Below are 13,626 nucleotides of genomic sequence, written 5' to 3'. Positions count from 1 at the left end.
TTTGTGAGGGGTGTAAATGTCTAATCATTACCTGAAACTAATTAAAAAAAATTCTCATGGGCCGGCCCGGTGGCTCAGGCGGTTAGAGCTCCATGCTCCTAACTCCAAAGGCTGCCGGTTCGATTCCCACATGGGCCAGTGGGCTCTCAACCACAAGGTTGCCAGTTCAGTTCCTCGAGTCCCGCAAGGGATGGTGGGCAGTGCCCCCTGCAACTAAGATTAAACACGGCACCTTCAGCTGAGCTGCCTCCCGGATGGCTCGGTTGGTTAGAGCGCATCCTCTTAACCACAAGGTTGCCGATTCGACTCCCACAAGGGATGGTGGGCTGCGCCCCCTGCAGCTAGCAACGGCAACTGGACCTGGAGCTGAGCTGCGCCCTCCACGACTAAGACTGAAAGGACAACAACTTGACTTGGAAAAAAGTCCTGGAAGTATACACTGTTTGTTCCCCAATAAAGTCCTATACCCCTTCCCCAATAAAAAAAAAAAAAAAATTCTCACAACAGACTTTTGAGCTGGGTATTACTTACTATCTTTATTTTATAGATGAGGAAAATGCACAGAGAGGTTCAGTAACTTGCCCAAAGCTGCACAGCTTATTAAAGCCATAGACGTGGTTACAGCCCAGCATATCGGCTTCAGCATCCATGTTCCTAACCAGAACCTTCCATTAGAGCCTTTCACGATTTGGAGCACCGTAAAGCATGGTCCCAGTTACAGCTGTTCAAATAGTGTCTTTTTCTATATAATGAAAGAAAAGCAAATACACAAAGGTATTGAGAGTGGTCATTTCTGGTTTATAAGATTATGGGTAATTATATTTATACTTTCCTCCAGTTTCCCAATTTTAAGCAGTGATCTTTTATTATAAGAGAAAAAATAATAAAGGATTTTAAAACACATTAAGAAGACCAAAAATGAGATGGACTGATTCCATTAAGAAGCCATAGGCCTGAGTCTACAGGGGCTGAGCAGGGCTGCTGAGCACAGGACACTGTGGACGTCACTCATTTGTAGCATCGTCAGGAGTCAGAATGTATTCAGTGGCATGTAGCACACATTTACAAAAAGTAAGAAAATAGACTGAAAAGTTAATAGTGATTGTGTTGGGGTTGTTTTTTTTTTAAATATTTTCTATTATGTAGCTGTAACACTCATAAATTTTTTTAAAATAACTGATTATAAGCCAGCCACTCTGGTAATTCTGGAAGCTTGATGTTCATGTTGATTTTTGCAACAGAGAGCGATGCTGGCTGGGCTTCAGGCACCTACATGCAAGCCGAGAAAGGCCCCGAGGCCCCGGAGCGCAAGAGGAAACCACAAGCAATGGTTCTCTCCGGAGGGCAGTTTCCTGCCATTGCTGCTCGCTCTTTAGTTTGCAGGTTTCTTACCTATGTTCTGCGTTAGGCATTTGTACAGTATTTGAAGCATCTAATGTGTGTTTGCATTACTCCTAGAAGAAAAGAAAATAAGGAAAATATATTTATAATACATATTTTAAAAATACTAACAACCATTGCTGTCATGTTTTCTTACATTTTCTCAAAAGCTGTATAAGATCAGAAACCTTTTCATTGCTGCCCTTTGTACCGATTTCCTTTTCTCCGCCTCCACAGGAAGGAAGAGGGAATGGTTTAAAATAGAGGATGCCATAAAAGTGCTGCAGTACCACAAGCCCGTGCAGGCGTCGTACTTTGAAACGTTGAGGCAAGGCTATTCGGCCAACAACGGCACCCCGGCCGTGGCCAGCGCGTACTCGGTTTCTGCTCAGAGCTCCATGTCAGGCATCAGATGACTGAAGACTTCCTGTCAGAGAATGGAAATTGGAAACGAGACTGAAGTGCAGCCCTTCCCTCTCACCCTTGCTCTTTCCACCTCTCCTCACAGGCCTCCTCTTTCAAATAAGGCGTGATGGGCAGCAGAGAAGGGTTTCTTGGTAATGTTGCTGTTTGGTGTTAAGTGATGGGGCTTTTGCTTCTCTTTTTATTGAGGGGGGTGGGGGTGGGGTGTGTCATTTGTAAGTACTTCTGTGCATGATGTGTCCCTCCCTTTCCACACCCCTACAAGCCTCTAAAAAGCGGCAAACAGCTTTCCCTCTGCCTTGGATTCTGAAGTATTCCTGTTTATCTCATCCCAGCCCTGGCCAGACATTTTTCTTTGATTTTTCATTTTTTTTTTTTTTTTTTTTAATTAAAAGATACTGGTATGAGATGAAACCTTTCAAAAATTTGTTCTATAATGTGCTATTATTCAGTCCAGCAGGTCGGTCACTCTCACTGCAAGATCCATTTATCTACACATTATATACTGGGCATATAATATGTAAATGACTAGAAGAGGACTTGAACTGTTCAAATTTTCCAAGGTTTTGTTTTGGTTTTTGTTTTTCAAATTGGGGGTGTTTCTGAAATGGAGAGCCTCCCAATTTCCGTTTTGTTTTTCGTTCTAGTGCTAGATAAGTGTCCCTGTCCTGTGTCTGCTCCCCAGTCACTGGCTGAGGTGTGCAGGGCCCAGGAGAGTGATGGCGCTCCCTTCCTGGCGCTCCCGGGCCTCACGGCCATCTCTGCTCCAAGCTGTGTTTCCATGCCAAGAAAGAAACAGGAAGAAACCTATTCTCTTTTCTATTACCAAGCCAGGAGCAAATGGCCTCAGCTCAGATCTGGAGAAACAATGATAGAAATTGAATTCCTCCCCGCATGTTGACAGTAGGGATTTGAACTGGATTCTTGGGATTACTATCTAAAAAACTGGAGTGTCAAGCACTGTTCCTCTCCTGCTGGTTTGGGATTTTTTCCATATGCTACTTAGCACCGAGAACGGCCTCTCCTTGTGCACACACGCCTTACAGCGAGCCGACTGGACATTGTCCTGTGCTCTGAAACATGCGACTCGCCTCGGCAAGTGCAGCGGGACGGTCCTGTCCCCTCCGTGCTGAGTTCCTGAAAAGTACACAGGAGCAAAGTTCGAGTGTTTGCTTGTCTTCGTAACGTTACAGCGCTTGTAACTGCATTATAGAGCACGCTCAGAAATACTGCATCTGTCTCCCGCTGGGATGTGAAAGGTCTGTCTTCTGCTGAGAAGTGATACGAGAGATGCTTAATCATTTACTAGCACAGCTGCATAATGCATCGGCTCCCTGCAAGCTGTCTTGTTGGGTTTTGACACAGGTTTCGTGCCGGCTTCGTTTGCCAATTGTGTGGTTCAGTTGGGAAGTAAGCAGAAAGGGGTCATGAGATACAGAGGTGCGGCTGGGAGGGGAGACACCGATCGGTCCCGGCTTGGTACGGAAGTTGCTGGTTGCTGCGCTCTTGGTGGCACCTCCTTGTCAAAACATAGCGAGATGTGAAATTAGAACCATAGTGCTCTCTATTTAAAAAGTATAATAAATACTCAAATGTTGCAAAGCTTTTGCTCTTCCCTCCCACTAAAGAAATGTATGTATCTGATAGGCCTGTGTCATTTAGTGTTCAGCATTTGGGGGACATCAGTTGGTGAATTTAAATTTTGCCATCTCCTCTTGGTTTGCATCTTTTCTCCCAGTCTGAAACACAGAACCCAAACAGTGCTGGCAGTTTCCGTAGGATCCCATCCTGTCTCTGGAAAAGGAATTCTATCCCCACGTCAGGGTCCCAGTGGATAGAAACCGCACCTGAGATTTGAGTCTAAATGCTAACTCAGTGTTCACATGCCCTACTTAAAAATGAACACACTGCTTGCTTGTTGCCTGATTTAGCGCATCCTAAGGTTCTGTTCAAATACATAAAGGGGGAAATAGAATAAGTCCAACTAAGCACCAAGTGGAATCCCAAAAGCACATTCTTCCAAATAAATTCTACCTTTATGACTTGGATTGAAAGTGCTTTGCAGGAAACTAGTCCGTACTCCTGAAAAGGGAGCTGCAGTGTTAATAGCAGTGTGTGCACTTCGTGATCAGCTGCAGGTTTGTCCTGTGCTGGTGTCACAATATACTGCCCAAAAAGGCCTGTTGGGATTGTTGTTGGCGTCTTTGGGTCAGGAAAGTGAACTGTGCCAAGAAGTGTTTTTCGGTGACATGAATGGATCTATTAATGCAGTCAACTGGAGAGATTGTGCTGATGCTTTCTTGAGTGACAAAAGGAGGCTTTGTCCACCACCAGAACTGGTGATACTGCTGATGTTTCTGTCGCACTGGGATTCTGGTGAGCAGGGATCGGTGTTTTTCCCTCCCTGGCACCATAAACAGCATGGCTGCCCTTACTGATGTGTGCTCACAGCCCTTGGTGATACGTTGTTTAGACCGATGGTTACAGTAAACATATCTTCCCAAAGAAAGCGAGGAGAAACAAAAGAAAGCACAAAAATCACCGTTCTTGCAAAATATTTCATTGACACTGATTTACCAGTAATTCTGCAAGTACTTATTCAGGCTTGACATAGTTTCCTGTATTCAGGACAGAAAGAAAGTCTTTCTCACAGTGAATTTGCATGTCCTAGATTCTGGTTATTACTAGGGCATCCATCAGAGTCCACCATCCTCAGGATGGAGAAAGATAGCAATGGAGTTTTTTTTCTTAATTAAAATTTGTTTTTAGTTTATAAATTACAGCCATTGGGGAAACACCAGTGAGGTCATGCCATCTTTTTGGAGCAGGACTTTTCGTGTGTATGTGTGTGTGTGTGTGTATGTGTGTGTGAGAGAGAGAGAGAGAGAGAGAGAGAGAGAGAGAGAGAGAGAGGCTACCCTCAGAAGTCAGCCGTGTTAGATTATTTGTAGCCTTCCAGAACGATGCAGCCTATGAAACAGGAGTCTTGATTTTTCTTGTAGCAAACCTAACAGGATATAAATGTTCATGAATTGACTGTTTTGTTTTCACAAGTGTCTGCTGCTCCATCTGCCCTGCATGGAGAGGACTCTCTCACTGAGAGGCCATCTGGAGGGATCAAAGAACATGGAAGTGTCCCCCCTGTGCGGCCGGCCGGCCGGGGAGGGCTGGAAGGGGGCCTGCCGCGGGATTTCCGCCCTCTGCGGTGCGGCGCGCAGTTCTGTGGGCGCAGCCGCAGCCGGAGGCGCTTCAGGCCTTACTTCTCTCAGCCTCTGGGGGCAGCGTGGGTCCCTGCCCTCTAGAGTGTTTTGCAGCAGTTTCGTAAACATATTGCTACATAGTCAGGTTCCTTCCTGTCAAAAAAAGTGTTTTGATATTAGGAGTCAACCCACGGAAAGTCTCTAAGACTTGCTTAGAAGGAAAAAGTCACCTTTTGTTTTTAGAAGAAAAAAGTTCCACTCAGAACCGTTCTTTCTCGTTCTCCTCCCCGTTTCTCTTCTCCACACCCCTTGCTCCTCAGGGCTCCTTCTGAGCCCAGCTGTGCGTTTCACACGCATGTGTCATTTCCATCTAGTGCTATATTAACGCCTTTGTTAGTCTCCCCACCTGGTGTTTTTTTAAAAACAGCTTAGCCTGAGCCACATTTTTTTATTTTTAGTTTACAAAAAGGATTTAATAACTACAATGTGATTTTTGCCACAACTGTGATTTTTAATATTTCTGAAGTGTTCTGTAAGCCCTTCTTAGTTGAGAGTAGATTTAGAGTTAGAAGAAATACCTGGAGATATGACCACAGTGGAGTGAATTTTTGCTTTAAGGGAAATGAGGGTTAGCTGTTGACAGTATCGCTTCATCCTGGTCCCACATCTGCATTTCAGAAAATAATCCGCATTTTTACCCCTCCCAAAAAAAAAGAAGAAATAGACATGCAGGACAGTTACCTCCCGCAGTTCTGGGTCGAGGAGATTCTTTAAGAGTGACTGAGCAGTGCAGAGAGCTCTCCTGGTTCTGGTTCTTGAAGCTAAAGAGGGTAGAGCTGAGGTGCTGCAGTTCATACCCCCCCTCTGAGGTGGCAGCCATGTCTTCTGAGCCCCGCTGGCATGGCACCTCTTAACCCGGCTCGTTCAGCTGTCCACGCCGGTGACCTCAGCCCTGCCCATGACCTCACTGGGAGTAAGTGGAAAAGCATCCAGTCAACCACCACACTCCAGGCTGAGCCTTGCAGCAGAGATTTCTTCCACCCAGAAGAGCTGTGTGTCCCATGCCACGTCAGATGTCACCTAAAGCAGTGAGACACTGGAGTTTTCAGGTCAATTGTAAATTGGGAAGCACTGATACAGTCTGTGGAAGATTCCGTGGAACGTGTATCGGGCAGACTTGAGATTACACATGTCCTGGGAACCCGGAGGTTTTCGGCAGGTTCTCCTTTGGAAGCCAGCAGCCCTGCTCCTGCCTCTAAAAGGGCAACTCCACATCTGGCCATGTTCTTGCATTAGCTGACAACCTTTCCAGGATGTGAGGAGCCTAATCAGGACATCTGAGAAAAGGATACCTCTCACCTTCAGATTAATCAATTAGTTGGTCCTCCTGTTCCCCTTAAAAATTAATAATTGAGAAAGAAAGAATCCTGTGTGGTGTTGATGTGGACAGATTCCTTGAGTTGAGGCTAGCGGTAACATGATTTTGTGTGCCTCTGCAATATGAGGCTTTCTAAGTAAAAACGGCATGTCTCTCCCCTGGAGCTTTGTTTGTAATGATGGGTTGGTGAGTTTGAGCTTGTCTTAGAAAATGAGGCAGCCGACGCACGGCAAGGGGCGCTCACACACAAACCGAGCTAACTCAGGAGCCAGCACACCAGTGGGGACTCTGCTGAGGAAGCAAGTGTTTCGGGCCGAAAAAGTAAGCTTGTGTTCCTCCAGCAGTCAGTTGTCTAAGTAGTTAGTCTAGGTTTCCTTTGGTTTACAGTCCCAGTTCTTAACCCGCACAGGGGCCACTAGAAAAAGCATTGAAAACCCCGCAGATAGGCATCGAAAGAGCAAAACTGCAGCCTGGTCATTTTCCAGGTTCATCACCATTCTGATGTGCTACCCGTCCTTCACCCCTATTGCAGCCAGGCCAGATGTGAAGGTTTTATTAGTCATCGAGTTGGGGAACATAAATTCTGGTTCTGGAACAGTTACCTACTACTAATCCCCTACCATCTGTGGGGTGTACCTTTCAGAGAAATCTCTACAGTGCAGTAAAATCACCCTCTGGGCTTGAGGTCCCAATCAGGTATGTAGATCAAAATCTGTCTTTGGAACTCCTTAGGAAAAGAGCGAGATGCGTCAGTCCCGATGCCCAGCCTTGAGAATGTCCTTTCTTCTCTGTAGTAGGGGTGCAGTGGCTTACCTTCAGGAAACCATTTTCGCGGTGAGATCGCCGGTAAATCCCTATAGAATACCGATGCAAGCCGGTCTTTCTGAGCACTTCTGTGCTGAGTTGAAATGTTAACCTAAAGCAGCAACAGATCACGTAGCCTCTTTCACCTCTTTCTTGTCCTGTGAAAAAGAAAAGCTTTCAGGCTCACTAACAAATGACCAAAGAAGATATCTAGTCTGGGTTAGTTGATTCCAGCGGCGTAACAGGTACGACTTGTGTCAAGGAAGGAAGAGCCTGATTACGGAGACACCCGGGGCCAGAACAATGTGTCTGCCCCACGTAAAGCCTCCTCCAGGGACAGAGCTGAAGTTGGGTTGGGGAGCGCTTCCCAAGCACTGGAGTGAGGGGAGGACGTGGAGGGTCTCTGCTCAGCAAGCAGGCGGCTTGTGTTCTCCCAAGAACAGGACGGAATTCCACAGAAGTGACTGGCGGCTGAGCCACCGTGGACAGGCACCGCCCCGCCCTTTGGCCAGGGGGCTGCACGCATCTTTGCTCAGAATCCACGGGGACTCCCCTCCAAAGGGGATTAGCTTCAGGTGTTGTGTTTAGTCTCTGAGAACCTCCCCCTTTCACTTCCGCCCACGGAGGGACAGCTGTGCTCAGGGTGTGATGCGCGAGTGAGTCGCAGCCCTGTGGCGGAGCGGTGCGTTTAAACAACTGGTCCACTCTCGTAAAAGAAATACAGTATGTGGTACAGTTTTGTACATGTCAGGTCTGTTTTTACTGTTGTGGTCTGAAAACTTTCAAACTGGTTTATAATCAAAAGGTTGGTGGTTAGAATAAGGACAGTTTCATTTAGTGCGTCTGTCTTAGGGAAGACAGCTTCCAGTTTGCCATGTGCTTACGGAAGTCAGGAGTATTTGAGGATGTTGGGAGCTGTTGTAAAAGTAAAGCGAGTGTCTCCGGCCTGCCCGAGCGTATTGTTCTCAGAGAGGAAGTGGGAGCCTGTTGGGAGCATCTTCATACTTGCTCTTGCCAGCATAGCCTTCATCTCCAGGGCCTTGTCTCCCATCCTCTCCAGTGACATTGGATGGGTGCTGAAGAGTCTGCGAGGCTGCAGCCCTGTTTGCTCAGCTGCCGAGCATGGTCTCCAGACAGCAGGAGGTTTATTTAAGGTGTTTCCACCCTAGGATCACCTCCACTCCATCATCTCCCATCAGCATCAGAAAGGTTCAAATCCCTGGGACCATTCCAGTCCTAAAACAGATGAACTAGATGTGCTTCCTTCCTTGTCGCAAGTCTTGCGCTCAGATTGCAGTCTACCTTTGGGCAAGTTCAGGTATTTCCAGGGAACCCTTTGGGTTGAGGCAAAGGAGGTAAGATGTATTGAGTTTAACTTTTCCAAAGGACAGAAGTATTTGTCCCTTCCCCCTAGTGCTCATACATTTTAGCTGAGGCCTAAATGGCCAAGTCTAGTCGTCTTCCCCAGAACTTAGGCAGAGCCAGGAGCCCACACGCCCAGAGACCAGTCTGCTGGGAATCACACAGGCTCACACTAGACTGTCGTGATCACACCAGAACCCTGCTGCTGTCCCCTCCCATCGTTAGGTCACCTAGTCCCTGGACCAGTCTACAGAGTCGCTGCGTGTATCGCCAGCGTAGGCAGTGGGCTGAGGATTTGTCAGACGGGCAGAAAGGGAAGAACCAGTGGGCTGAGTGCTCACTCATGTCCTTGGAGATGTTGGCAAAAAGAGCCCTGAATGAGCGCAACAAAACGGGGGAATCCAAGGAACAGCGTTTGCGTGAGAGGAAGGGTTGGTTATGGTCACTCAACCTCTTGGGATCTGGCGCTGCCTTAGGACACCGGGTTTAGAATAATACCGCCCTCAGCCCTGTTCAGATGCACTCCAGGACCTAAGTGCTAACCCGTGGGGCGTGGCCTTGTTTTTGTCTTGTTTGTTTGTTTCCAAAACAACTTGCTTGGTATCGCCTGGGAGATAAGTTTCCCTCCTGCCCACTTGGGCCACGTGCCAGGCCGGCCTGTGCCGGTGTCTTCACAGCACTCCTAAGGAAGACCTCGTGCTCGGAGGCGTTTGGTCCAGAGAAAGCGGAAGGAACTGTTTTCCTGCGTCCTTTGCTCAGGAAGGGTGTTCTTAGGCTTCCTTCACGGTTCTCTTTCCTCTGAGCACAGCTGGACTGAAGAGGAGGGCTGAAAAGAGGGGAACTGGGTGCAGCCCCACGTTTGGGTCCGAGACCGGTGCACAGCAGATGTGAGCCCCACTCCCCCCTAGTAGCAGGCCAGCCATAGGTAACCATTCCCCTTCTTGACTAAAGCGTCGACGCGCGTGGTGCCAGCAACAGGACAGGCAGACCCCGCCCCCCACCCCGTGGTCTAAATAGCTTTGGTACTCCTAAAATTCCACCACCCCACATCCCGCTCCCTTTTGTACAGAAATGGCTAAACCTGTGAGCGTGCTATTCCTTTGTGTTAATCAGTTTCCTTCTATTTGAGCTGTGTGGGAGGGAAGGGCGTTGGAATTGTAGGTTGTAATCTTGTGCCAACCAATAAAAACCAGTATTTCACACACATCCCTGCTTAGTGTCTGGTCTCTTCTTCCCAGAGGTTGCCCTTGAGTGTTACACGTCCGTCTTGATTTGGCTCCCCTCTCTGCTGGGTTCTTAGGAGTTGCCCCAGAGGCCGTAGGCGGCCCCAGGGGAGATTGGCGGTTCAGGAAGTTCAAGTGAGGGACAAATTAGAGAAGCCTGTGACAGACAAAATCCGCGTTTTGTTTCCTCTTGTCAATCACTGCTACAGGGTGCCCAGGGAGACCCCCTGGCAGACTGTCAGTGCCCAGTACTGCAGAGAGGGCCTGCCCTCCTCAGTCAGGGAGCTTTCACTAGGAGCCCAAAGAGGCACGAGGCGACAGGGAGCCACATCCAAGATAACAAGGGAGCACAGCCAGAAGTTGCTTCCTGTGTGGAAGCAGGAGCTGGCCACGCTGGAGTCAGGAGGCTGGAGGGGTGGTGGTGTGAAGGTGTGTGTGGCAGGACTGGAGGCGGGGATCAGGGAGGGCAACATTAAGTGAGCTGTTGCCCCCAGGCCCAAGACAAGGGAGCATTTTGAGCTGGAATGAAAACTAAAGCATGAGGTCACATTACAGAAGGTCACAAAAGTCAGGCCCAGGAATCTGGCTTCACACATCTAAAGCATTCTTGAACAAGGCGGTCATGTGCTATCAGCCATGTGTGAGGAGGAGGCCGCAGGAGAGGGTGGAGAAGAGCAGTCTGGAAGCTTGTGATAACTCCATGAGCGATACACTCAGCGAGTAGACCTGGGGATGAAGAAAAGGGGGACAGAGGCACGAATAGGCAGCATATCACCATCAGAGAAACCTGTCCCTCCACTGAGGCAGGCTGGCCTCGGGGACTCGGGTGACATGCCCAAGTTTTGTAAGCAAGGAAACCTGATGTGGTCGATGTCCCCCGAGGGTCGCTACTAGGATGAGACAGGTGTGTGTGCCGGGATGACAGGTGACTCATTTATATGATGAGAAATGTCAAGTTATCTGGTTAGTCCCCCTGCTGTCTGTCCAAAAATAGGCAGGAAGTTATTTCTGAACAATAGCCTGATGACTTCCTTCAACCCAGGGCAGACTCCCCGTCAGCTGGTCAGGGTACTCTTTCCCCATAAAATCGGACTCTGCAGGCCTTTTTCTTCCATCCTACGATGATCACCCCTTCTTCCTGTATCAAAGGATTCTTTTTTCCCCAGATTTAGTGTGTGTAGTGAGGCTCCGAGCTTATGAATGCTGGTGCTAATGTTAATACTCAGGAGACCACCAAATGGCCACCTCTGTTGAGATCTGGGATACTGGAAACTCTCCACTCACCCGTGTCAGATCATGGTGGGCCATTCTACAGGTGGTCTGTCACATTTACTACATTGTCAGAGTAAATACAAACTTTGGGATTGTCTTGCTGCAGCCCAGCCTCCTAGCCCTGCCTGCAAGACTGGCTAGAGACAGAAATCTAAAGGGACCCCAAAACTTTGAGCGTGGGTGACGAGAGAAAGCCCAAAGGACAGCAGTGCAGCTCTGACACTGCTGGACCCAGCACCGGGGACAGTGTGCCACAGCATGCATTGCACTTCCTATGCCCTGTGTTATGCTGGCTGGCAGCTCTGACCATCCACGCCCGATGGAGGTGGCAGAATTCCTGCTCGTCTCCAAGGCAGGCGGGCTCCTATCCTCTCGTGCCCAAGAAAGTCTGGTATCAACCATGGACTTGTTTGCTTTCTGGTTTCAGACACATTTAGGGTATGAAAGGTTTATTTTATCTCCTTGGTCTTGTGACACCCAGCTAACATCTCACAGCATCTGAGGCTGTAGCCATGAGGCTTCGTGTTCTGTGTCCTGAATACCAGGACACTTAGTCCTCGCAGGCGCCTGCTTGGGTGACACATGGCATGAAATGAGAGAGGTAAGCCACTGGAGGTAGGCTGAGGGGACGATGGAGAGAGCTCGTGCAAGAGGACCATGGGGAGGGTGGGATGGAGTAAGGGATCCAGAAAAGGCAGGAAGGACAGCTACGCATCAGAAGGCTGCTTGCTAGAACAGAAGGTGTGAGCCCTGGAATTAGAGCAGCTCAGCTGTCGCTAAGCTCTGTGGTCTTGGACAAAGTCACCATCCCTGTCCCCTCCTATTCAGTGGTGGACAAGTCTACTGTGCAGGCCTGTTGTGAGTGTTCTAGTAAACGAGTGTATGTGACGCCAAAGTTGGTGTGTGACCGTAAATGGTGGCTGCGGAGTGAACACCTATTTGGGAAATGCCACCGGCTGTGCCAAGTTCACTAAGACAAGTCCCAACAGACACAAGTGATCACAAGGCAAAGTGACAAATGCATTAAGAAGAAGGCTGAGGGACCATCAGGAGTCAGGAGGGATGAAGGAATTCTTGGCTAAGGGGACGGCATTGCACGGGCAAGGCGCCGTGCTCCGGTCATGGCGAGTTTGCTGGGGCTGGAACATGATAGCGACAGTGGGCCGGGAGGAGGAAGAGGCAGCAGGTGCCATGGGAAAGGTCAGCTGGGGTCAGGTGGCTTGGCAGGCTGTTTGAACTTTACTCCGCATGACTGGGGAGCCAACAAAGCTTTTAAAACAGCGTGGTGACTGCATCTGCGTTTGGGGAAGATGATACTACGGTCCGCTGATGGCTGCTTGGGCTTCGGGCCTGAAGCCAGGCTGCGTTCCCTGCTTTGCATTTAGTCTGCGGCCCTGTAATGCACAGGGCCGGGTCACTACCATCGTACGGTAAAGGAGGTGGAGGCTTAGGAAAGCAAACAAATTTGAAAAATCATAAGGTAAACTGCCACGGATGACGGCTAAGACAATGTTGGAAAACTACAAGGAAAAACACAGGACAAAAAGGGACGTTCTATTAGTCTCAAGACAGTATAAAGATACAGTAACTGTAATAAAACAACATGATAAAAGGGAATAGCTAGATAGAGAAATAAATTAGGAGACGACAGGTGACCAAGAGCCAGACCTGTGCATCCGGGAATATGGTAAGAGCCGGAGGGAACGCACCTGAGTGCAGGCAGGGTGGATGGGTTCATCAGTAAATGGTGTAGGAACAATTGACTAGCTCAATGGAAAGAAAGAAAATTAGATCCCTACCTCACAGCATACCTGAAAATAAATTCACAAATGTTTGTGTAAAATGAGTAATAAAACTTTCAGAAGAAAATACAGAAGTCATGTTATATATATCTCCTGAGTCACACAGGTTATATAAATGGAAAAACTGTAGTCAAACTTGAGGGGTCTGACACCAGAGCCTGCCCTCATGCCCACTCGGTAGTGCTCTCTCCTGGTCCCTTTAGAGTGTAAGCTGGACCAGGGCAAGTGGAAACTGAAGGCAGGGAGGTGGTGAGTGAAGGCTGGATCCGCGTCTGGTCCCCAAACACCTCAGACGGAGGGACTTCCTCTTACATCACCATCACTCAGTCAGCAGGTTGGGCACCAATGATGGTACCCAGACACTGCCAGGTGTCTGTGTGAGAGAAACCATCAGGAACTCAACAAACATTTACTGACAGTGAGTGGGTGGTCATGACACTTGGATAGGTGTGAAGAGGATAAAAATAAGGCAACAGCAGTGAATTGTTGTGTGACAGGGCTGGAAGGATTTTAGGGATCGTCTAGTCCAATGCTGTCATTTTACAGATTGGGAAATAGGCACAGTGAGGAGGGACTTCATCACTGTTCTAGATGAATCCTGAGGAAAGAGTACAGGTCCCTGGCCATGCTGTAAATAGCCAGCTCCTCTGTCCTTGGCATGAAAATCTCTTTTTTTTAATGGTTATCCTGCTCTGGCCACCAAACTCTATCCAGTCCGTGCCAGGTCTAACCCCATGTCCATCACTTCATCACTCATTCCTCATTCTTGACTCCATCTTTCT

At 48.4% G+C, this 13,626-nt stretch overlaps 1 protein-coding gene and 1 long non-coding RNA gene across 2 annotated transcripts in view; one reads left to right on the top strand and one right to left on the bottom strand.

Moving 5' to 3' along the window:
* The window catches only part of NUDT3 (nudix hydrolase 3), a 111,369-nt gene extending 101,616 nt beyond the window's left edge, over window positions 1-9,753 (top strand). The window contains exon 5 of the mRNA XM_019738736.2: window positions 1,618-9,753. Coding sequence (XP_019594295.1) covers window positions 1,618-1,796 — 179 coding nt within the window. The 3' untranslated portion in view covers window positions 1,797-9,753. The remainder of the gene's footprint in view (window positions 1-1,617) is intronic.
* Window positions 615-1,706, bottom strand: LOC141571626 (uncharacterized). The gene is made up of 3 exons (XR_012496542.1): window positions 1,569-1,706; window positions 1,393-1,454; window positions 615-742 (listed from the first exon to the last, which is right to left on the bottom strand). It is a non-coding gene; the product is annotated as an uncharacterized LOC141571626 (long non-coding RNA).
* Window positions 9,754-13,626: the final 3,873 nt, after the last annotated feature.

The sequence above is a fragment of the Rhinolophus sinicus genome, linkage group LG05 (genome assembly GCF_036562045.2).
Source record: "Rhinolophus sinicus isolate RSC01 linkage group LG05, ASM3656204v1, whole genome shotgun sequence".
NCBI classification, from domain to species: Eukaryota; Metazoa; Chordata; class Mammalia; order Chiroptera; family Rhinolophidae; genus Rhinolophus; species Rhinolophus sinicus.
Note: the sequence above shows the minus strand (reverse complement) of the source record. Positions and strands in the feature narration are given on the sequence as shown.